General features: G+C 36.7%; 2 protein-coding genes across 2 annotated transcripts; one reads left to right on the top strand and one right to left on the bottom strand.

Annotated features, from left to right (window-relative positions):
* Positions 1–2,078: 2,078 nt before the first annotated feature.
* On the top strand, positions 2,079–8,232 carry LOC144432670 (uncharacterized). Its single transcript, XM_078120934.1, has 6 exons — positions 2,079–2,205; positions 5,053–5,123; positions 5,809–6,225; positions 6,667–7,077; positions 7,395–7,480; positions 7,831–8,232. Exons 1-5 carry the CDS (start codon positions 2,201–2,203, stop codon positions 7,472–7,474), a joined length of 984 nt encoding a protein of 327 aa, XP_077977060.1. The 5' UTR covers positions 2,079–2,200; the 3' UTR covers positions 7,475–7,480; positions 7,831–8,232.
* Positions 8,233–18,569: 10,337 nt separating this feature from the next.
* LOC144432767 (uncharacterized) lies at positions 18,570–25,229 on the bottom strand. The gene is made up of 7 exons (XM_078121044.1): positions 25,089–25,229; positions 23,909–23,973; positions 22,540–22,935; positions 21,731–22,132; positions 20,675–21,085; positions 20,244–20,329; positions 18,570–19,538 (listed from the first exon to the last, which is right to left on the bottom strand). The coding sequence occupies exons 1-6, from the start codon at positions 25,091–25,093 to the stop codon at positions 20,250–20,252; spliced, it is 1,359 nt and encodes a 452-aa protein (XP_077977170.1). The 5' UTR covers positions 25,094–25,229; the 3' UTR covers positions 18,570–19,538; positions 20,244–20,249.
* Positions 25,230–25,788: the final 559 nt, after the last annotated feature.

The following is a 25,788-nucleotide window of genomic DNA, read 5'->3' as shown; positions in this document are numbered from 1 at the left end:
ATGTACTGATACTATAATGACGTGATTTTTCTGTGGTATGGGCAACATCACAAATTAAGTATGACGGATTAGTCCTTAAGATTCGCCTCATGAAGGGTTTATAAACATTACTAGCAATGTTTTCAAGCTCTATTTATTGTATCCCACTCACGGAATTTCACCTCAGATTAATCTAAAGTCAGTATACAAGGAGACAAATGTGTTTCATTGACATGTGTTTTGGGATACAGCATATTGTGACTATATGGTGGGAGCAAGTAACCCTAACAGTTGGTAAGTAAACCAACTATTACCAACACTTTAATTCTCTCCCTGGGATATCATAGTCTCTATAACATGTATTCGGTATTCTGGTCAGCAGACTTTCAAATCAAACGTTAGGGCCGTATTGAATTGCAGGTGTTCCCATTTTCATGGGTCCTTTTTATGTAATTGTTCTTCTTCAGTTATGATTATCGCATGGGGTGTCTATTTTGCTACAATTGGCAAGTGGACCGGGAGGCCTGAGGTATTAAATGAAATATATCGAGATCTTTCCCACAAATATGATACAATATTTAAAACTTTGTCTAAATCGAATCTTACAATAAGCCTAATCTGAATAATATTGACACGTCATTAAAGAAAAGATAATTTGTCTCCCATGATGATTCATGATGACGAGCTAACATTCATTGGGGATTAGAATCTGTTAGGGGGTTTTAGAATCAGAACGATAATAACAAATTTAATTGATAGCACCCTATTGTCACCGACTAACACTAGGAATATTACCGCGTTTGATAGGAGCGGACATCACTGTACTTAGAAGTGTTAACTAGTCGGTTATATTATCGGTATGTATACTAGAATTTCTCTCATATACCAGGTATCCTAAAAAGGTTGTCGTTACTGCAAACTTGATTCAAGAATGAGTCAAACTTCACAAATTAAGACTTTCTATCACCTTGAATTTGTAGGGTATGGAAAAAGTTTCCGTCAACTGGTGGCGTCACGCAAGTGGACGTCCTGAATGTCACATCGTTCCAAATATGCACATTTGGTAGCCAACTCATACTCCGTGAATTCCCCCGGTGTATAAACGTTCCAATCCCGGCGTTCGGTTACAGCATAGGTAAAATAAAATGCACAGTTCTATCTTTTTTTAAAGATAATTTCCGTTGGATGGATATTATATGTTTAGCTACCCCTCTAAGCTAAAAGCAGTTAGCATTTTTAGCCTAATTCGACACCATCACTTTCCATCGGAAAACGATTTATGAATATATTGGCCCATTTTACCTATACACGCTAAAGTCGCAAGTACACGTATACTCGAAATATTAATGTGCATCGTTACTACTTTAAAATGTGCAAAAACCACTGCCTGAAATTGTCTTTCATATCATGATCGGCAAATGCTCAGCATTGATACTTTGTCATCAACATCAAGTAGTTTCTCGTACGTACACTTCATTCACCAGACAGACGAACCGTCGTATTCAGCACCGATGTTCATTGGGAATTAAATGGACTTTACGTGCAGCTTCAGGGAACTCGTCAGCAACGATTACCTAGAATATCGACCTTGCAATCGGTATTTAGAACTAGCGACAAACAAATGTCTTGTCAAATGATTCCTTTGATTGGAGTGCAACTTAAATTTAAGAAACGCACCAACTTCGATCTAAATGTTTCATAACTAAATTACTCCTGTCAGCGCCTATTGGAAATTGGATCATTATGAACAAATTTGATCGGCGGAAAATGTATATCAACAGTTATTGAGATTAACGAAACTTCGAGAGAATTTCTAACAGCTAGACAGACAGGTATGCCGACGTAGAGCCACACATAGAGGGGAAATTTGACGGATTGACTCGTTTCGGTGATCTAACTTTCTCGTTCTTTCTGTACTTGTTACGTCAAAACAAATCAATCATGCATATGAGCCACACCTATTGATACACGTGCCGTAGCATAGCAAATAAGTAAAATATTACTATTTGTTCGCGTAAACATACAGATTGCTAATGGTTACGATAATACTAGTAATTGTCCAATCATTATTCATCTGTAGAAACATGACAGACTTTGTCTGGACCAATCAGCGTATACAGTTCCAAGGGACATGCGCAAAGAAATCTATAAAGCCATTTGAAGTTCGTTGATTTGATACCTGCATCTCAGTTGTATTCGAAGACAGAGGAAGAGACGCAAAATGAAGTAAGTTTTGATTTTTTGCGCTGAGTAGATGTGAACGTCTGATGAAGTCCTGTAAACTCTACATGTTTGTAGCTATGCGTATGAGTGGTTGACGTTTTATCCTTATATGTTACATTAAATATTTCTGCCATTTTGGCGCGCATTTATGATATTTTCGCGATTTGTTGATTGTTTCGTTTATTTTTTAGATATCTTCTTGTATTTGGTAGAAAGTTGTTATCTAAGTTGTATTTGCACGTTTTGACGTGTTCGTTATATTTAGTATTAGATGCAGAGAATAGTTCATTTGTATTCCATTAAGACAACACCGTTAAAGGGCAGTCTAAAATATTTGCACCTTTAGATACATTTTGTTTGTGTGTATTTAATCAATGTATATGTGAATTTCAAAAATGAAATAGTATTAAAGTTATGCGACTTTGAAAATCAATATTTCGGCCAAACTTATCGTCCGCGAAACAGTCAGGTGTTTGCTTTTTAAAAGCTACCTCCTAGTCGGCGACCATTTAATCGGTGCGTGACTAACGACGTCCAAGTGAAATCTTAATCTATCCAGAGATGATGTGATTCGTTTTTTGACGTAATTGCAATCAATTAATACGTGCTTAAGAAATCAATATTTAAAATTACATTTGACTTTGGAATTTGGTGTTTAAGGTGTTGATATCGAAATTCGAACATTCTTTTTTTGAAACTCAATCAAAATCAAACCACAAACAACGTTTCACGTTTCAACGTTTTATTGGAAAGTTAGGGGGCACCTTTTACTTGTACTGTCTGAAGTTTTCTCTGAAGTTTCCAGTTTGGCGCCGTGTGTACTTAAAATGATATAAATTTAAAAGCGAAAATCAAGGGAAAGTGAAAACAGAAAATAACAGAGACCGTCCGAATATGAACATAGCATATCCTGGTGGACGTCCTAAATGTACAAATAAATTGTTAATTTGTAATCCATGGTTGAAGCGGGACCTCGTTTCAGGCGCATGTTGACTGACTAACACCATCCATATCCATCCATCCATCCATCCATCCATCCATCCATCCATCCATCCATCCATCCACCCATCCATCCACCCATTCGTACAATCACGGTTGTTTTGGAATTCTTTTTAGGTATTGAGTTATCGTCAGCATTACTTTTTTTAATAATCAAATGCACTTATTGTGATGTCATTCCGACGGTGTTATTCATTTAAATATGTTTTTGTGTTGTGACCTAGACGGGGGTGGAGAGGGGCAGGCTGCACAACTCTGTGTAAAATGAAATCAGGTGACTCTGCTGAGACTTCCAAATCCAAACCCAAACTCTGGGCATTCCACACAACCAAAAAGGAGACCCTCGATCTATGTACTTACTTGACACAGCAGGAAGTATGATAAAATGATAGCTAAGACCTAATCAAAACAATTGATTATTTTACAAATGAAATGATAACAATTGTAAGCATAATTTTAAGAATGTAACGAATATTCTGAGCAAAATCTAAGTAAAATCTACCCATGAATTTGGGCAGGTCTTTAAAACAATATTCCAACCTATAATACAGAATTAATGCGCACAAAAATACCCACCACTTTCCAGCACAATTTGGCCGAATCGACCTAACCGGCATTTCGTTTGTGTAACTGTTAACGAACACAAGGTCACCGTGTCGCTGGACTTCCGTGCGATCGATCAGCTAGTACTACGGTCTGGGAACTCGTGGTAATAGACTTGTCACAGTTTAGCGAAAGATCAAATTTAATGAGATCTAATCAGCTTAGCGTCGTACATTCTTTCCCCCATGCACGCGTCTCGGATAGTTTTCCTTTTTTAATAACACTGACAGCTAAGATAAGCTTATCTTTCGCCAAACTTTGAGGAGTGACTTTGATTTAATGGTTATCTATCGAGTGGCACAAATGTTGCAATAATGTAGCGATAAAAAGTACCCCCGAACAGCTCATTATATTTCTGGATTCTCTTTTCTGATTTTTTCCCAATTACTTTGATATTTGGTATGTTCCAAGGGTTGAGTCTATTCAGTTTTGATACGGAAAGGCGATATATATCACTTCATAATTTTGACGATTTCCTTTTGTATTTTGGTCAAAAAAGATTTTTTTTCTGAGAAAAGTGCTCATCAAATTGTTTTTATATTTTATTATAATTACTCAAAATTCCCATTGCCGACTCTTGGCAGAGTCTATTCAGATTAATTTACTCAAGGGAAGATGTTTTATTTTTAATTTTTGTGTAAAATTTCTTGCCTTTTTATTGTAACAGTTTTAGCTATGAAACAATCCATTCATATTTCAATTTCCGAAGAAACCAACTTTATCATACATTGTTGATAGACTGTGGGTTGAACGTTTAGATGTATACTCTTAGTGTACTTCAAATGATAATTGTATTCATGTACTCTAAATATATTTTAATCCTCATCAAAATGTTCATTACAGTAGAGAGCTATTTTGACATTCAATTTTGTCTTAGGAGGCTTAGAAGTAATTTTTCATCATCATCATCATCATCATCATCATCATCATCATCATCATCAACAACAACAACAACAACAACAACAACAACAACAACAACAACAACACTATTATCTATAGAAGTTAATTCAGTACTGATATTTATGGATGCAGTTAAAAAGCTAAAATTGTCAATAAACCTACATGGTAGATATTAGTAAATATAACAACATAAATTTTCCAATAATCTACTTTTTCATAGTTACGTACAGGAGCTAAGGTGAGTTTGAACATTACTCTAGGGGGGTTAATATCACGTCTTCTGACTTTCATAACACGATTATTTAAGTGTACGCCTGACATGTTTCTTTTTTCATTTATACCGTATAGGAACGTATATCTATTATTACCAGTCCTTGTTGTCGTTGTCTTCATTAACATATCGACAACAAATGCTGCTGGTGAGTAGAAAAATATAACAAATAGCCATATGTTCAGCCGTGGTACAGTTTTTTTAGTGTTAGTTTTAGTCACAATGAATAGAGGATATTTAAAACATTTAATCGACTTGCAAAATTGTGAGATACTTTTAGTTTAGGGGTTGTCGGTAGCCGAGCGTTACCATAGACATTGGAGAAGAACTGTCTATCGTCAAACTTATGAGGATCAAAGATCAATGTGCTGGTTTTTTTGGCTCGGTTTAAATTTGTATTCAGATATTCATGAACTAGGCAAATGATACCATATAAGCTCATGTGTGCATAATATAGTTCTCCATGAAGATTATGAATAATGTTCCAAAAGCAATTAATTATTAAAGCTATTCAACCAACGATAAATATAAGCTTACATCAAATTCGAAAACCACAGATTAAGATGGAACATGTATATGTGTTACCAACCATTGCTCTCAAGGTTAATATAGAACTCTAAAAAGTCAAAATCACCTAAAAATTGAAATAAATTAAATTAATGTATAGCAGATAAAATGGTATTTCGTACCTTTCAAAAACGTATCATTATTGTTATTTCCGTTTGGTGCAATAAAAGAAAATGAAAAAACATTGTCTTCCAATTTTTCCGCTCAATCTAATCTGTATTTTGTGTTGCAGTTATTGATGAAAGCTTTTAATCTTCATTTGTTAGATGACATCGCCGTCACCACATTCACATTAAAAACTCCAAACCCAGCAGCATCAGGTAGTTTTACGCAAGGTACGGCAGGTAGCATCGTATTCGATCTAGCATACACTGTGGATACATCCGCAACGCCAGTGGCCGTGAAGGTTTACTTCAAGAAAAATGATGGAACAAAGTCTACTGAAGTCACCGCTGGAGGCAGTGCTGCTCCTACGAGTTCTTCTACAGCTATCACTGCTGGTGGTACTTATTCCGGTTTAACAGCTACAATCACACTGGATGCTACAAATTGTGCTGATTACACCAAACTATGTGCTGCTGTCACAGTTAAAGCTGGTACTACAAACACTGATACTACTAATGACGAGGCTTGTGCTGACTTTGGAACAGGAGCTACCAAGGCAGGCACTAAGATATGTAACGGTACGTTTACTTTGATTTACATCGTTTAATAGTGGAAAGAATTAGTGTGTCCAGCGTTACGAGTGAAATACAAGACAAGTGTAGTATCAGCAGGGTAGATACCTGCTATATAAAAACTACCAACTATGTAACTGTCATTTTATTCGAAATCTTCACTATAGAAGTTGATTGGTGTTTTTGCAATTTAACCAGAATATATTGTTAATGACACACAAACACAACAACAAATTGTTCTTAAACATAATTTACTGTAGATACTCTACACTTCATATTCTGTAGGGGTTTCAATCCTTTGTGTTAATTCTGCTTCGTTCTTAATCGTCGTGTATCGTACTATTCATAACACTAAATATTATACTATATAATCTTTATTGTTAAGTTTCAGGAATAGTTTATCATTGTTCTTCATCTTGCTGTTTTATCTTAATTTCAACTGTATAGATATTGCGGCAACTACACTGACTTTAACTGATCCAGACCCAGCGAAGAGTGGCTTTACCGAGGACAAGGCCACGGACGCCACATTCACACTAGCATACACAGTGACCGGAACTGGTGGAACGCCAACGGCTGTAAAGCTCTACTTCAAGAACGATGATGCAACGAAGAAATCGACTGAAGTTACCGCCACGGGTACTGGAGCTCCTACTAGTACTTCAGCTGCTGTCACTGCTAGTGGTAGCTATACTGGTTTAAAAGCTACAGTCACACTAGATGGTACCAACTGTGAGGCTTACACCAATCTATGTGCTGCTCTCACATTCACAACTGCAGATGACAATACAGCTAACAACGAGGCTTGTGCCGTCTTCGGAGTAGGAGCTGACAAAGCAGGCAAAAAGCCATGTGGATGTAAGAACTATTATATATTTACTTGTCTTTTATGTGGTGAATATTAATGATATTACAAACAACTGGTTCTGGATAATCGATTTTATAACTGATTTACTCCCAAATCTAAACTGACAGTAATTCCTATGGTAGTTCTTCTTACAATCAATGAAGATGGGTCAACATGATTTGTGTAGTATTGATAGGCCTACAAATGGATTGACATGTACTATATTATGTGTCTTGGTGAACACGGACAGAGTGCACGTTATGAGATGCCAGTATTAACATGTCCCTAACAACCGATAATTTACATAGACCCTCTATCTATTTAACAGCCGGTAGTTCAGCCACTACATCCAGTACTCTAATGGCTCTAACAATGGTCATTGGTGCTATTCTGTCTTGGAAGATGTAAATACAGGTATGTAAAAACATTTGCCATGGTATATTTATCATGTGTACAATTGTCACCCGACAGGACACAGTAGAGGGTAATCCGGGAGGTTAATACGACGACATCGTGTGTGTTTTTACTTACGACTGGACTTCTTTCAGTTCTCAAATTTACTAATAGACGCAAACTGATATTCATCCACTAGGGTGTGTGGGAGTGATGTCGAATGTATACACTACATCAATAAGAGCAAGTATTGAGCTTTGTGATAGTTGACATATTCAAGACCATGTCCTACTTTTTTTTTAAAAGTCAAATAATCTTACATGACTGTGATTTAGTTTGAATACTCAACTTGCTTCTTATTTTCTTTACAGGAATACAGATGCCATACCCGGACAGTTCCTTTCTATTCTGGTTCATCATAGAATACATCATCATTGATTTGGAATCTCCACTATTGTTGTTAGGTCCAAATTCACTAACCTTTTTTGAGATGTTAGCGGTACCCATCCCTCATACTTCCTATTTGTTACATAAAAAGATACAACTCGGCAATGGTTTTACTTACTCCCAATTAGTACTAATAATTCATGCATTTGCTGGTGTAAGTAGAGTAACTTACCCATTCAAATATTCCCTTCACTATTGAACATTTTCGCTACAGAGTATGGATATCAATTTGTTGTTCGTGGAAATAAAACTTTAGTTATCACCCTAGGATTTCGGAACCCTGATAATAATAACTTTCTAATACCCTACTCTAAATGAAGATACCCCCCCCCCCCCGAAAAAAAACACCACACAAAAAATAATCCAACACAAAACAAAAATAAAACAACCCACCAACTCTTTCTCTGCCTTTATCATCCGGGTACATTTGCATTTGATATTTTAGTTTGATTAATTCTGAGTGTCCTTGACACCAGATATTTATATAATCAGGTATTACAGTGTACCTTAGCTTATCTATAACATGTTACCATGACAACCCGTGTGTTTCAAAGACGGTGGTGCATAGACGACTGGCGTACGTCATTTCCTTTATTTAGATAAAGGATTTGACGAATGCTATTGAATCTCACCTGAGATCAGCACAGGTTAGAAAAACTATTGTCTTGTCTGTTTATCTGACTGCATTTCCCTTTCATGCCTCACATCATTTTTCTCTCCCTTAGCTTTCCCAGTTTTGTTCACATCCCTCCCTTGTTACTCTCTTGCTTTCGCTCTCTTCCTTGCAGTGTTCTCCTTCATACCTCCCTGTTCTTTTCCCATCTTTTACCTATTCTCTCATTCTTTGTTGCCCACCTTTCCCTCTCTTCCACCTATCTTTCCTACTTCGCATCATCCTCATCTGTTTTTGTCGCTGTGACTGACTGTCTGTCTGAGATCAGCACAGGTTAGAAAAACTATTGTCTTGTCTGTTTATTTGACTGCCTTTCTCTTTCATTCTTATTTCCTTTCATGCCTCACGTCACTTCTCTCTCCTTTCTAACTCCCCCAGTTTCCTTCACATCCCTCCTTTGTTGCTGTGTTCTCCTTTATACCCTCCTTTGTTCTTTTCCAATCTCGTTTCCTTATTCTCTCGTTCTTTCTTGCCCACCTTCTTTCCCTCTCTTCCACCTATCTTTCCTATCTCGCATCACTCTTGTTCCCATAGACGTAGTCATCTGGGTGTTGTGTGTGTGTGTGTGTGTGTGTCTCTCTCTCTCTCTCTCTCTCTCTCTCTCTCTCTCTCTCTCAGCCATGTTATAGACTATGCTACCTTACAGTGTAATGATTAATTTCAAACTGACGATACAATGTCAGTCTGCACAGAATGAAAAGACAACAGTTATATTACAGCTGTACTTTTGAATCTGTCATTATATATTCTAGACTTGAAAAGAAAATCACCGAAAGAGATAAATTAAATAATAATTTATTCTCGACTAAGTGAGGATTGCCAATGTAATGAATTGTTTTGCTCTAAATGAAGTCAACTTGTGTGAGAATAATAAAATTGATTACATTGTAATTATTGTTTGATTTTGTAAATTGTGTGAATGTTTAGCTGCGTGTAAGAATACTTTGATAGTGAGTTAAAAGTATGTGAGTCAATTGATATGATTACTGTTTTTGAAGTTGTGTTTATCAATAATGAAAGTTGTCATGTTTTCAACAAGACCCACAAACGTCCCCCATTTTTATGATGTTTTAATTTTAGAAAATTACAGAATTCCCATCATTTTACCCCATTTTTGACCTTCCGCAATTCAAAGTCTTGAGATAAAAGACAATAAATTGAAATAAATTGAAGTCAGCCACAAATGGTTGTGATGGTATGAATGGGGGATGCTAGTGATACCGTCAGTGTAACCTTGTTTTGGCAAAGCCATGCTACACAGAATATATTTTATATATAAGTTGCTATTAGGCCTTCGGACAGGTCAGGTCAGGTCAGGTCAGGTCATGTCACGGTAGTTCAGGTCACTATAGCATTGTTATTAGAGAGGTTTAGATGAGCGTATTTATGTGTGTTCTATACATGTAGCATCATAGTCACGTGATTCAAAGTAACCCAGGCGATCTGTATCAGACGATCCTACGTCACAATGGTGGTCTACATATACCTGTAAATACGTCTTAAATTTTTATCACAGGAAATATTAGACATTTAGTTTGTAAACTTAGTATCATTTTATTCAATATCCATTTATTCATTGATCTCGAATCGAGTGCCTGTGTTCTGGACACCCTGCCAAGGACACCAAGTCAGAAGATGTCAACATGCACATGCACATTCAATGTCTTTCACGTTTGTACGCAAGACTGGTGATGAGGACTGCGACCTGTGACTTGTTAGTTGCAAAACTGCAACCTGCGACTGCCAGTTGCAAACCTGTGACTTAATTGTTCTATTTTATTTTAGGATATTTTGGGGTTATTTTAGGGGCGCCTTTAAGATACAGCATGTCAGGTAGCATATTCCCTGCGAATCAAGCTAACAGTTCCCGTATTATAATGCTGGCATGCGTACTATGACTTGCCGGCCCAGCAAAAAGTAAGATGGCTGCCGCGCCGTGGCGAGGCTGTGTGCATCATCCAACAAATTGCATTTGCAAATGTAACTTTGAGTGTATTATGCATAACATAGTCATGTTATTATTTATTTTCGACCACAACACTTGCAAGAGCGAAACATACATGTGTACTGGTAAGATTAATTATTCTACAGACTGTGCGTTGACCGAACGCTTAAAGCTAGGTCACACTCACAGGTCACAGATCACAGATCACTTCAAGAGTACGAACAGTACATCAAAAAGCTAGCTCATGGGGTTGTAATAAAGGTAGCTTTTCAGGCTCCTTCGAGTCCGGACGAAACTGTATGGTATATTCCAATTCAATGTGCCAAATCGCTCTTGTCGACAATAAATACCCTAAACTCTAGTATTTTACGAGAAAATGAGAAAATCGAGGCTGGCAAGTCGCAGGTTGCAGTTTTGTTTTTCGGTCTTCCATACGTTTGTGTTCTGAACGCGTAACTAATTTAAACACAACTTTGTATGCATCATTATGTGTATGCCTACACGATAATGTATCTAAACCTCCCTACTGTCAATGGACACACGTATAGTAGTACCCTTGATTGCAATTCGTTGTGATGTAGGGTAAAGGTCACGTCAAGGTAATATGAGGTCAAACACACAGATCGTTCAGCCACTATAGGTATATTAGGCCTACTACTATTGCCTTTGCCTGTTTACATCACGTTGTTTTGTTTCACTAACCACAGACAAACAAAATTATCACAAATAGCGATGTCAACAGGTTAATACTGTCTCACATTTATAATCATTACATGTGTCAGGTGTCGGGCGATCTTGAAGACATGTGGTTCTTATAGGCTTATGTGGATGTCGACTTTTCAATTTATTCACTGCCTATATTTTGGGGTCAAACACTTACATGTCCTAAAAGCTTATCATGTGATATTTATCTGACCTTTCATCGGACTGGTTTATTTAATTCCATACATACATACATACATACATACATACATACATACATACATACATACATACATACATACATGCATGCATGCATGCATGCATGCATGCATGCATGCATGCATACATACATACATACATACATACATACATACATACATACATACATACATAGTACATACATACATACATACATACATGCATACATGCATACATACATACACGCAACCAATCAATCGTAAACTAATAATAAGTCAGTTGGGGTGACACAAATTTCGTTTGTTGAGCTCTCCTAAATGAAACCTATAACCATAAGTGGTATGACTTTGTGAAAATATGGCGACATATGAAGGTAGAGCAGTTAGAATCCGAGGAGAGGTTGATATCGTCGGCTGGTAAGTTACTAGGAGCTATAGTAGTATATAGTCGTCATGAGTCACCTGCTTTCACACCGGGTTGTTTGGACTAAATTCTACAATTCTCTTTCCTTCTCTATGACAGGGTAAAGGGACAATGTCAGACTGGAGTACTCAATCTGCGAGCAGAAGTAAAAGGTTTTTGTTTACTCGTTCAATGGAGTATACTCCATGAGAGTGATTAAGTTTTGATGAGGAAAGAGAAAGATATTTTTTCATTTTTGTTTTGTGATATGTGTTTCGTTTTAGCCTTATTACTAGCTACCCGCGGGGCGGGATGGGGGGCATGTTAGCCTTGCCAGCATGTCTCTATCGAATGGTTTACTGTTGAGATTTCGTGACTTGGAGTCCAGAGAAGAACACAAAGGAATTGTAACCCATGACCTCAAGGCCACTTAAATACCGGTATTAAACCGCAGACAAGTACTTAAACTTACTTGTCTGTGATTAAATGGTTATACGACACACTGTGGTTTCTGACTGTGCCATGGCTAGGATTACAGACTGTACATGTCCTGGCCGTTTACCAGATCTCTGCCGTTTACCCAACGGTTGCCTGAATTATACCTGATGAATAATCACACTTATCACCATGATCAGAGGGGACTTGGGCGTGATTGTTTATGCATACAACAACAACCAAGGAAACAAATAATTGGAATTATCGTGACTCTACAGTGGGACTATTTCTAAAATAGTGAAAATATATTGTAATGTTCGTGTCACAGAGAGGTAAATTAAGGTCAAATGTCATGTTGTCAAAAGAGGTAAAGTTCGTTTATTTGTTTGTTTGTTTGTTTGTTTGTTTGTTTGTTCGTCTCTCTGTGCGTGTTTGTTGTTGTTGTTGTTGTTGTTGTTGTTGTTGTTGTTGTTGTTTTTAGCTTGCTTGTTTCTTTGTCGTTAGTGTAACCATTGAAGCTCGATTCCCCTGTGATTTGATAAAGCACATACGATGGTTGATACAGTATGAAAAGCAAACCTATATTTAGTGATCTACAATTTGTTCTCATTTAATGACTTGTTGTCCCTTAATACTGACCTTACTTTGCAACCTGTCCATATTCTTAACTTTGGCCCAACTCTTAATTATGCTTACACTAAGAAACCTGCAGTGAAAATGGAATCTCCCGGAGGACACACTGCATGAGTTTGCTATGTCTGCAAGTAGGACGAAATTCGAGGCATTCATTTTCGACTTTTCTGGACTGAGGACATTTTTATAATATCTTGAGTTTTTTTCTTGAATACTTGACACGTCACAATTTAATTCGTTCGATGAAGATGATACCTGATCATAGGGTCTCTACAGCAGCTCATAGGGTCTCTACCGTACCGCAGCTCATAGGGTCTCTACCGCAGCTCATAGGGTCTCTACTAGACTACTGCAGCTCGTAGGGTCACTACCGCAAAGTCAAAAGTCAACACTCGTAGTTATCTCAAAGAGCTGATTAAACTGCCGGGTTCATGTATAGGCTATTTTTTCAGGTCGACAAACCTTAATTACAAGACGACGACGACATGTCACCTCATTGGAGGTGTTTACATACCGCCTAGAAAGTTCTTCTGAGCATAAACAGCGTAGTAAAACTTTATTCATGACAGTACAATATTGTGTCATCAAATACGAATGACAATTAAAGCTTTGTCTGTAGTTTGCCACGATTGCCACATTTAGATTTGTCATTATGGTCTTCTCGTTTAAATCTCAAACGGTCGTCCGTATATACACGTGGTGATATTAAAAGGTTTTCCCCATTGTCCAATCTGAATTTACTATACATCACTTAATGGTAAACGTACTTTTCGTTCTGCAACCTTACACAAAATACAGACAAAAATACGTCGAGAAAAGCACTATCAAATGAGAAAATGATTGCTTGATGATCAAGCGACAAAAAAGAGGAATTTTCAGCACACGACAAGAATATCGCATTAGTGTTATTTTAATAATTTTATTTTGACCAAACTTTTCCTGTATTTCTACCAAACAACAGGTTTCACACTTGCATTTTAATGTTAGTCGGGAGGATACCTTTGAAATGCCGACATATTCTATTTGAGACTTATTGTGTCTGAATTGTGTATGTCTACATTTCCCAAATTTATACAAATTGTGCTACGTGTAGAATTGTACTGGCAGACGATACATGAGCTATGTGCCTGACAAATAAATGAAAAGAAGAAATGCTTCAAACAAAGTCGACGATTTTCATTTCATGCAGGGAGAAAGTAAACTTTAAAATACACTTACCTTGTTCCATGACACAATTTCGCCGAAATATTACTTAAATAACAACTTTAAAATCCCCATTTTAGAGTAACAATCGTACGATTGTCACTTGGCAGACCAGAAATGTAAGATAGGGTCACAGCATTGCGACACATGGTACTCCCCAATGGCAAAAGTTCGACCTTGCACAGACTTTGAGAATTGTAACTGCAGTGGAGCATGCGCAATCACTATCGTGACATGACAGCCCGTCACATGATGAATCGGTTTACCAGTAAACACATCAGAATTGAAAAGAACGCCATCAACCTGAGTTCTAGTGTTATATTACATGTAAAGAGAATAACAAGCTGATTATGGTCAAGTATGATCATGATGAGAGAAATCCCGAGGCCTGAACAACGAATTTTGCGGTGGGCGTGTGACATGGGTAGTAGTGGTGGTTTTTTGCATATTGGAAGGCGTGTCTGGTGTAATACACATAGGAAGGGAGTTAATATTTACACAAGTCGAGCCGTTACAGGTCACACTCGTCTAGACTGTAATGCTGTTCCTTTAAATTTCAGGTTTTCTTTTCAAGTTGTTCATGCGTGCATCGCACAATTGAATCAATTGAAAGGGCACCAAGCTTACATACCTGGAGGTGATCATCATTCAATATTACTCTTGTTAGTTGTTTAATCTTTGAAAAATACATTCTTTCATTTGACTTTAAAACTTCTAGATGATTCATTCGTTCAACATGTTTTCATTTATGTAGGTGATAAAGACCTCATTATTTCTCCTGATGAATTTTGGAATGAATGGTTTTCAACAAGTGTCTGTCATACATTTCAAGAAACATTCAAAACTTCTCTAACATTTCCACGTGACTTGCTAATTATTAACAATGTACATTAATTAAATAAAGGAATTAAAAAAATACTTTAATTAAAAAAAATGTTAATCACCAATTATCATTGAACTATGTATGACGTAATTAAATCTGCGAAAATAATATGTTTTGAAACTGTTTGGACACTTGTTAGGGACGACATCAATAATTCAGTGTAGGGTAAACATTTTTTTTGTTAGGCCTCAGATCCCCATCCTCCTTTCTAACGTAAACAGTTAAAATTAATTATTTTAGACAGCACAATCAATTTCAAATCAGTAGGCAGTAGTATGTATTATAATGAATATAAAGCCTGTGTGTAATGAGAAAATTGCTCGTTTGTTGACACTTTAATGTATTTTATTGCCATGCATTTACTATAGCGAAAAGTCTTCCATTTCTCAGTATTTTTTTTTGCAGAAATATTTGTATTTATGGGTACAAAATTGATTCCACTAAAATATTTTTTTCGGATGAGAACTAAAATGCTTGAAAACCCCACCCCAAACTAAAAGACACACGTATATTGCAAATCTACATGTTGTATTACGCTAGTAAATGATAACCCTCTAACCATTGGTGGCGCTCTCCATTTCGCATGCTAGTAAACTTATTGAAATATCGTTAACCGAAAACCACACTTCTAATATCGCTAACTTGTAAAAGGATATTCATATGAAATATCATGTAGTCTTATATATGTAGGACTAAATCTAAACTACTTCGACAACTTATGAGACAGTTTATAATATAAACTATTCAACACAAGTTGACGTCTGAATTTAGTCCTAAACACAGCTAGTATAAGAAAACGTCTTTTTAAATACAATATGACGACATATTCTGACTGGTAATTACTTATTTTGGATATTGATATTATCGGATTTTATTTACAATGTGCTCTGTACGGAATTTCACTGATGACGTAGACAATTTGTCCATTTAACAAATAAAACATTCTTCTAACATCGAAGACAACGATTTCCATGTGACGCATAGAGAAAGTAGACGATACAATACACTTACCTTGTCCCCTAGTAGTGTGGTAATGGCTAAATAACAGCCTTAAAATCCAAATTGTAGAATTATAATCCTCAAACCAGACATCTAGAAGAGGGTCGGCGTGACACATGGTAGTAGTACCTCAATGACATAAGTTGTGCAGTCTCTGATACTTAAAACGACCGTGGGCATGCGCAATATCATCCTGTATACATTTGCTTACTGTTGCTCTAACGTGACATGCCCATTACAATTTGATGAATTGCTACATCATATATAAATCATGGAGTCCAGAGAGCGTGAATACAACTAGTTTGTCCACCCCACAGTTGCAAAACGATAAATGATCACACCCTGACAATTGGTGGCGCTCATGTCAGTATCTCCTCACAACAGTCACGAAAGAAAAGAATAATCACAGCTCCATAATCTCACCTGCCTCAATTCTTACAGATAACAGTAGTATAGAAAAGCAGCAAATCCCTGCAATATATCTACTCGTTCAGAGGCTAAAAGTTTTACAATTTTTTTCAGATGTCGGTGGATCTATCTATCTATTTATCTATCTATCTATCTATCTATCTATCTATCTATCTATCTATCTATCTATCTATCTATCTATCTATCTATCTATCTATCTATCTATCTATCTATCTATCTATCTCTGTCTGTCTGTCTGTCTGTCTGTCTGTCTGTCTGTCCATCCATCCATCCATCCATCCATTCATCCATCAATATATATATATATATATATATATATATATATATATATATATAGACTGAGAGAGAGTAACGACTTATTACATCCTTATTCTTTTGAATTAAGTCTATAATGCTCTGCTACTAATATTTGCATCGAGCACTGTTCTCTCCAGCGAGACACTTACATTCATATGAATATAAATATAAATATATATATATATATTGATTGATTGATTGTTCGGGTATAACAGGTACGGATAAACTGCTGTAAGTAAAGGTACTATATTGTTATATGAAGAAATTCTGGCAAGCAGTGAATAATTTCCGCTAAAGCAATGAAGAATAATCATTGCGTTGCGTCGCAGACGGTGCCGTAAAGGGGCCCATCGTAATACATTAACTACAAAAAAATCTCAAAAAGTGGAATCGTTATGTGTATTTCACACGTAAATATTGTAGAGTGATGAATGAACTAAGCAGGGGACCCATGACGACTATATACTACTAGTAACTTACCAGCCGACAATAGCAACTTTTCCCGGACATCGAACTGATCTGCCTTCATATGTCGCCATGTTTTAACAAAGACGTATGCCCATAGGCTTGATTTAGGAGAGCACAACAAACGGAATTTCTGTCACCTCCAACTAACTTATTATTAGTTTACAATTGAGTGGTTGTATGAAATTAAATAAACCAGTCTGGTGAAAGGTCAGATAAATATCACGTGATAAGCTTTTAGGATATGTAAGTGTTTGAACCCAAGCATAGCCAGTAAATAAATTGAAAAGTGGACCGCCACATAAGCTTATAAGAACCGTCATATAAGCTCACATGTCTTCAAGATCAACTGACACCTGACAGATTTAATTGTTATAAATTTGAGACAGTATTAACCTGCTTACTTCGCTTTCTGTGATAATTTTGCCTCTATGTGGTTAGTGAAACAACCACAAAACAATGTGATGTAAACAGGCAGAGACAGTAGTACGTAGGCCAGTATATGGTGGTTGAGCGATCTGTGTGCTTAACCTCATATTACCTTGATGTGACCTTTACATCTCAATGAATTGCAATCGAGAGTACTATACGTGTGTCCATTGACAAAAGCAATGCGTACACACGCTAGACATTGATTTATAGAGTGACCTGACCTACCCTGACCTGACCTGACCTGTCCGTAGGTCTAATAGCAACTTGAAAATATACTGTCTATCAATGCTTTGCCAAGATAACGTTGCACTGACGATATCACTAGCATCCCCCATTCATACCATCACAACCAGTCGTGGCTGACTTGAATTTATTGTCTTTTATCTCAAGACTTTGGGAAGGGCAAAAATGGGGTAAAAGATGGAAATTCTGTAATTTTTTCGAAAATTAAGATATCATGAAAATGGGGGACTTTTGTGGGTCTTGTTGAAAACATGACAACATTCATCACTGACAAACACAACCACAAAATACAGCAAACATATTAATTGACTCACATATTTTTTAACTCACTATCAAAGTATTCTTACATGCAGCTAAACATTCACACAATTTACAAAATCAAACAATAATTACAATGTAATCAATTTTATTATCCTCACACAAGTTGACTTCATTTACAGCAAAACAATTCATTACATTGGCAATCCTCACTTAGTCGAGTATAAATTATTATTTAACTTATCTCTTTCGGTGATTTTCTTTTCAAGTCTAGAATATATACAATGACAGATTCCAAAGTACAGCTGTAATAACTGTTTTCTTTTCATTCTGTGCAGACTGACATCGTATCGTCAGTTTGAAATGAATTATTACACTGTAAGGTAGCATAGTCTATAACATGGCTGAGTAAGACAGGAGAGAGAGAGAGAGAGAGAGAGAGAGAGAGAGAGAGAGAGAGAGAGAGAGAGAGAGAGAGAGAGAGAGAGAGAGAGAGACAGACAGACAGACAGACAGTCAGTCACAGCGACAAAAACAGATGAGGATGATGCGAAGTAGGAAAGATAGGTGGAAGAGAGGGAAAGGTGGGCAACAAAGAATGAGAGAATAGGTAAAAGATGGGAAAAGAACAGGGAGGTATGAAGGAGAACACTGCAAGGAAGAGAGCGAAAGCAAGAGAGTAACAAGGGAGGGATGTGAACAAAACTGGGAAAGCTAAGGGAGAGAAAAATGATGTGAGGCATGAAAGGGAAATGCAGTCAGATAAACAGACAAGACAATAGTTTTTCTAACCTGTGCTGATCTCAGGTGAGATTCAATAGCATTCGTCAAATCTTTTATCTAAATAAAGGAAATGACGTACACCAGTCGTCTATGTACCACCGTCTTTGAAACACACAGGTTGTCATGGTAACATGTTATAGATAAGCTAAGGTACACTGTAATACCTGATTAAATTAATATCTGGCGTCAAGGACACCCAGACTAGCTAATATGTCGAATGCCTAAATACCCGGATGATGAAGGCAGAGTAAGAGATTTTTTTCAAATCTTCATTTAGAGTTCAGTATTAGAAGATCCGTATTATCAAGGTTCGGAAGTCCGAGGGTGATAACTGACGTTTTAGTTCCACAAACAACAAATAAGTAGCGAAAGTGTCCAATGTTGCAGGCAAGATTTGAAGTGGTAAATTTCTCTCCTTACACCTGCAAATTCATGAATTGTTAGTACTAATTGGGAATAAGTAAGACTATCGCATAGCTGTATTTTTTAAAAATGTAACTAGTCGAAAGTATGAGGGATGTGTATAGCTAGCATCTCAACAAAGGTTACTGAATTTGACCTAACAACAATAGTGGAGATTCCAATTCAATGATGATGTATTCTATGATGAACCAGAATAGAAAGGCGCTGTCCGGGTATGGCATCTGTATTCCTGTAAAGAAAATAAGGAACAAGTTGAGTATTCAAACTAAATTATTACAGTCATGTAAGATTATTTGACTTTTAAAAAAAAGTAGGAGACGATGTTGAATTTATCAACATTCACAATGCTAAATATTGGCTCTTATCAATTGCTGTAGTTTATACAAATACAGACATCAGCTTTTAAGTATCCTTAGAGTATAAGAAACGACAAAGTATGAACTTTCAGTTTAATCAAACAGTAGTCTTTTCATAGTTTTCTCTAATTTTGTGTTTTGCTTTCTTCCTTCAAATCTGTTTTATGTTTCTTAGAGGCTATTATAACCTATGGTGGTACCAGTGTTTTGGTGGTGAAACTATTCTACGAAGTTCATCCATTATTATTACCAACTACTATTTGAAACAGATAACATTTGCTATTATTTTGAAATTCATGATGTATCTCCATCGACAAAAAACAACAACGTATATAACCCAAAATTGACTGTGACTTCAAAGAGTGGCAAACTACGGATTCAGCAAAGGACATCACAGAAAGCTGCAAGTACTTGAACCGGTGGGTTTGGGTTTGTGTTTTATCTCGACTGAAGGCGTCGTCTAAAAAGACTGAAGGCGTCATGATGTGGTCGTATTAACTTCTACGGTGTCCTGCCGATGACAATTGTACACATGATACTTTTGTAAATATACCATCATGACAAGTATATTTACATACCTGTATTTATATCTTCCAGGACAGAACAGCACCGATGACCATTGTTAGAGCCATTAGAGTACTGGATGTAGTGGCTGAACTACCAGCTGAAATACAAAAGATAGAGAGTCTATGTGAATGATCGGTTGTTAGGGACAACATGGTATTAGTCAATATATATGTTAATACTGGCATCTCATAACATGCACTCTGTCCGTATACACCAAGACACATCATTTGATATATGTCAATCCATTTGTAGGCCTATCAATACTACACAAATCATGTAAACCCATCTTCATTGATCTTTGTTAGAAGAACTACTATAAGAATTACTTTGAGTTTAGATTTGGGAGTAAATCAGCTATAAAATCGATTATCCAAAACAAGTTATTTGTAATATTATTAATAGTCACCACATAAAAGACAAGTAAATAAATCATGGTACTTACATCCACATGGCTTTTTGCCTGCTTTGTCAGCTCCTACTCCGAAGACAGCACAAGCCTCGTTGTTAGCTGTATTGGCATCTGCAGTTGTAAATATGAGAGCAGCACATAGATTGGTGTAAGCCTCACAGTTGGTACCATCCAGTGTGACTGTAGCTTTTAAACCAGTATAGCTACCACTAGCAGTGACAGCAGCTGAAGTACTAGTAGGAGCTCCAGTACCCGTGGCGGTAACTTCAGTGGATTTTTTCGTTGCATCATCGTTCTTGAAGTAGAGCTTTACAGCCGTTGGCGTTCCACCAGTTCCGGTCACTGTGTATGCTAGTGTGAATGTGGCTTCTGTGGCCTTGTCCTTGGTAAAGCCACTCTTCGCTGGGTCTGGATCAGTTAAAGTCAGTGTAGTTGCCGCAATATCTATAGAGTTGAAGTTAAGACAAAAACCCCATTATGATTTTAACAACAAGACTACTAAACGACCAAGGATTTCATAAACTATATATTTATGAAATAAACAATGAATCATAAACACTATAACGGTTAGTGCTGTCACTGCATAATATAGACAGTACGTGTTGATACATGATTGCACGTATGTGTGTGTGCGTGTGCGCGCGTGTTATTATAATTGACAATTTAATACATGTCATAGCTTCGGATGCTGAATGTTATGATGTATGAGCACATTTGATATATCTTTATGTCTATTAAATTCTTTATCGAGATTGATTAGTGTGCCAGTGACAGTTTGTGACTAACGAATAACTATTGCATGGAAAATAATGACTGGAATTACAAGTGTTTTATATCAAGGCACTATGTACTGTGTAATACACAGACTGGTTACCGTCAGGTTTGTGTTTGTGTTTGTGTTTGTGTTTGTGTTTGTGTTTGTGTTTGTGTTTGTGTTTGTGTTTGTGTTTGTGTTTGTTTCTTTGATTTAGTCTTTCCTCTACAAATAATGACAACAATACAATGATAAATACTATACATTACTGAAAAATAAAACCAATTTTACGTAACTGTGTAGCCACGACAACAAACGTCAAAATATATACTTACCGTTACAATTCTTTGAGCCTGCGTCGGTAGCTGATGTTCCAAAGTTAATACAAACCACGTTATTAGTTGCAACATCATCTGTCACTGTTATAGCAGCACATAGTTTGGTGTAAGCCTCACAGTTGGTACTATCTAGTGTGATTGTAGCTTTTAAACCAGTATAGCTACCACTAGCAGTGACAGCAGATGAAGTACTAGTAGGAGCTCCAGTACCCGTGGCGGTAACTTTAGTAGATGTCTTCGATGCACCATCACTGGCGTAGACCTTCACAGCTGTTGGCGTTCCACCAGTCCCAGTCACGGTGTATGCTAGTGTGAATGTGATGTCCGTTGCAGTGCCTAAGGCTAATACACCAGTTGCTGGAGGTGGTGCAGTTACAGTCAATGTGCTTGCAGCAATATCTAAAATTGACATAAAAAGTATAATAATTCGTGAATAAAGACGAACAGAATTGACGCCACTGAATGATTGTTACAGCACAATATAGCGTTAAGATGCTATATATATTCCAACTATAATTGATAAAAATATAAAGGGAACAAATTTTATATTTTAACAGTAACCATACTGATTGATCGATAATGATAATCATATAATATACAGTTATGGATCAATATACTCGATCCTTCAATACATTTGTGTATCAGTGACAACGAATTCCAGCAGTTGTCTACTGGCGTTTAAATTATTACTTTGTTGTGTCTTTCCGAATATATAGTAAAAGCACAAATGTATCATGATCACTGATTGTATGAACACTATTTCTACTACGTAACCACCATGAAAACCAAAGTCAAAGTACACGTACCGTTACATATTTTTTGGCCTGCTTTGGTAGCTCCTACTCCGAAGTCAATACAAGCTACATTATTAGTTGTGTCATCATCTGTTACAGTGATAGCAGCACACAGTTTGGTGTAAATAGCACAGTTAGCAGCATCCAGTGTGATGGTAGCTGTCAAATCGTCAAAACTACCAGAAGAGCCGACAGCTCCACTAGGTGCATTGGTGCCACCTGCGACAACTTCAGTAGATTTGGTAGATCCACCATCACTGAAGTAGACCTTCACATCCGATGGAGTTCCACCAGTCCCAGTTACAGTATATGCTAGCGTGAACGTAATATCCGCACTAGCACCCTCGGTAAAACTACTAGATGTTGGATCTGGATTCGTTAATGTCAACGTAGTGGCAGCAATGTCATCTAAAATTAAAAAGTAACACTTTTTTGAATAAAACACAGCTTATAATCGAAGAAATAAGGCGTGCAAGGCAAGTTGTTACATATTTTCATTACGCTTATTCGTTGGCACCTATTAAAAGAAAACTGTAATACCCATGTTACATATTCCAAACTTTTATTAAACAGTTAAATCAAAAACAGATTTCTATGTTAATTTGGAATAATTATTGATATAAAATACACAAAAGTACTGTGTTCGAATTTAATTCATCACTGTTTGATTATCTAGGGAGAACTAGATATATTTAAGTCATGTACGAGGTGTCGCGTGTCCCTGTCGAGAAATGAAGTCTGATGTGGTGACCTTTTACCGCTGTCCCATTGACGCATCTGCAAGGTCACGTGTCTCCATTTGTGTTCGGGGAGAGGGTAAAATGGAGAATCGGAAATACACTGAATGCCAAGAAAAAAAAATTATGTTTCTGATAACCCTAGCGACCCTAGTTTAAGCCGCTGACTCTATAACATTGTTTTACATTTAAACAACAAACAACGAGAACTTTTTTTGTCTTCTCGTCCTAAATGTAAGTCTGTCTGTTTATCACTGAATTGAGGCAGTGATTTTCAAAAATAAGAATAATTAAAAGTTAAATCAAATCACATTAAATCACATCAAATCAAATTAAATCCCGACCTACCTGCCCTATTTTCTTTTTTTTACAGTTGGAACAAAATCTTACCCTGATAATGGACATGGCCAATAAGTTTTGAAAAACATTGGCTAGACGTTTATAAAGATGCAATAACTCTTACATCTCGTTGTATTCGATAGTTTTCAAATTGATGAAAGAATATTTTCTTACCAAGTAAACAAAACGTATTACACAAAGTTGGATAAATTTAGAAAGCCTCCCTGCATGGTGGCAAATGAGAAAGAAAATACACTCCGAAAACTTTAGAATAGCTGAATATAATTGATTTAATTTCTACTTACTAGCATTTGTCACTGATCTGTTGAAGACAACAACAACCACGATTGGTAATAATAAACAAAGATTCCTGTAACATAAAAACAGCTGTCAGACGTACGCAAATACTCATTTCATAAAAAACCTCTAGACGTGTTGAAGGTCACCTTAGCTCTTGAATTGAAATATGAAAAAGTAGACCATTGTACGTAGAATTTATGTCGTCATTATTACACTGAGTAATTACCATCTACCATGCCTTAACTTTACGTCCATAAAAGAGTACTAGTAATAGTAGTAGAGATTGACTTCTAAAACGACATACCAAATGTCAAAGTAAACCGAAAAAATCAGAGAAGAGAATTCTGAAATTTTAGAACAAAATCCTAAGATATCATCAAAAGAAGAGAATGACGGATATAAACGTATACCAACTTCACATTAATAAAAGAGTACCACATTATACTAACACACAACTAAACATGACATTAAACTTGTAATTGTACCAATTAAACCATTTCGTGTAGGGTCTATGATTAAACCGTGTGAATAGCTCTAGACTTAACATATCGTATAAGACCACAGATAACGTCACCAAATTTAGATAGAAATTTGTATCTTGAAAAAGAATGAACAAGAATTTGTAAAAGTGAACGGTCTCAATATGAGGCGTTAGAGTTGAGTGAGTCGACTCACATTGCGATAAACCTATCCTGAGATTAAACTGGTCACCGACTGGAAGGTAGCCTTAAAAGCAAACACCTGACTATTTAGCAGTTTTTTTCCGAAATATTAAATTTCAGAGTGACATTTCCGAAATTCACATATATATTAACACAGAGAAAACGTATCTAGATACAAATATGAAATGCAAATTTACTATATTATCTCTGAATCTTATCCTAAATATAACACGCCAAAACGTGCAAATAAAAGACAGCAACTTTCTACTAAGAGCAAGTCCAAGAGATCTCAAAAATAAATCGAATCAAGGAACAAATCGCGAAAATATCAGAAATGCGCGCCAAAAAACTGACACAATTAATGGAATATATATAATAAGGATAAAAAGCAAGCCTCTCATATAATTATAGCTTCAACTATGTAGCTCTTACAACACTCAAACCTACCAGCACTAAATTTTAACTCGAAAATAGCCAGACGTTTACAACTGCGTACTCAGAGCAACAAACAAGCAAAACTTACTTCATTTTGCGTCTCTTCCTCTGTCTTCGACTACGACTGAGATGCAGATATCAAATCAACGAACTTCACGTGGCTTTATAGATTTCTGTGCGCATGTCCCTTGGAACTGTTTACGCTGATTCGTCCAGACAACTTCTGTCATGTTTCTACAGATGGATAATGATTGGGCAATCGTTGTCGTAACCATGGGCAATGTGTGTGTTTACTCGAACAAATAAAAACATATTACTTGGTTGCTATGCTACGGCACGTGTATCAACAGGTATGGCTCGTATACATGATTGATTTGTTATGCGGTAACAAGTACATCGAATATCGTGAGAAAGTTTTATCACCGAAATAAGTCAATCCCTTACGTTTTCCCCTCTATGTGTGACTCTACGTCGATATACCTGTCTGTCTAGTAGTTGGAAAGTCTGTCTGTCTGTCTGTCTGTCTGTCTGTCTGTCTGTCCCTCTCTCCCTCCCTCCCCATCCCCCCCCCCTCTCTCTCTCTCTCTCTCTCTCTCTCTCTCTCTCTCTCTCTCTCTCTCTCTCTCTCTCTCTCTCTCTCTCTCTCTCTCTCTGAACGTACACAGTTTTTGAAATACAACTGTACAAATTGTTCAAAGATTCTTTCATCTCAATAACTGTTGACATGATAGATTTTCCGCCGACCTCTATACAATTTCAAAACGCTGTGAAGGTCAGATTTGTTCACA

This window comes from Glandiceps talaboti, chromosome 3, assembly GCF_964340395.1.
Source record: "Glandiceps talaboti chromosome 3, keGlaTala1.1, whole genome shotgun sequence".
In the NCBI taxonomy this organism is placed as follows: domain Eukaryota; kingdom Metazoa; phylum Hemichordata; class Enteropneusta; family Spengelidae; genus Glandiceps; species Glandiceps talaboti.
Note: the sequence above shows the minus strand (reverse complement) of the source record. Positions and strands in the feature narration are given on the sequence as shown.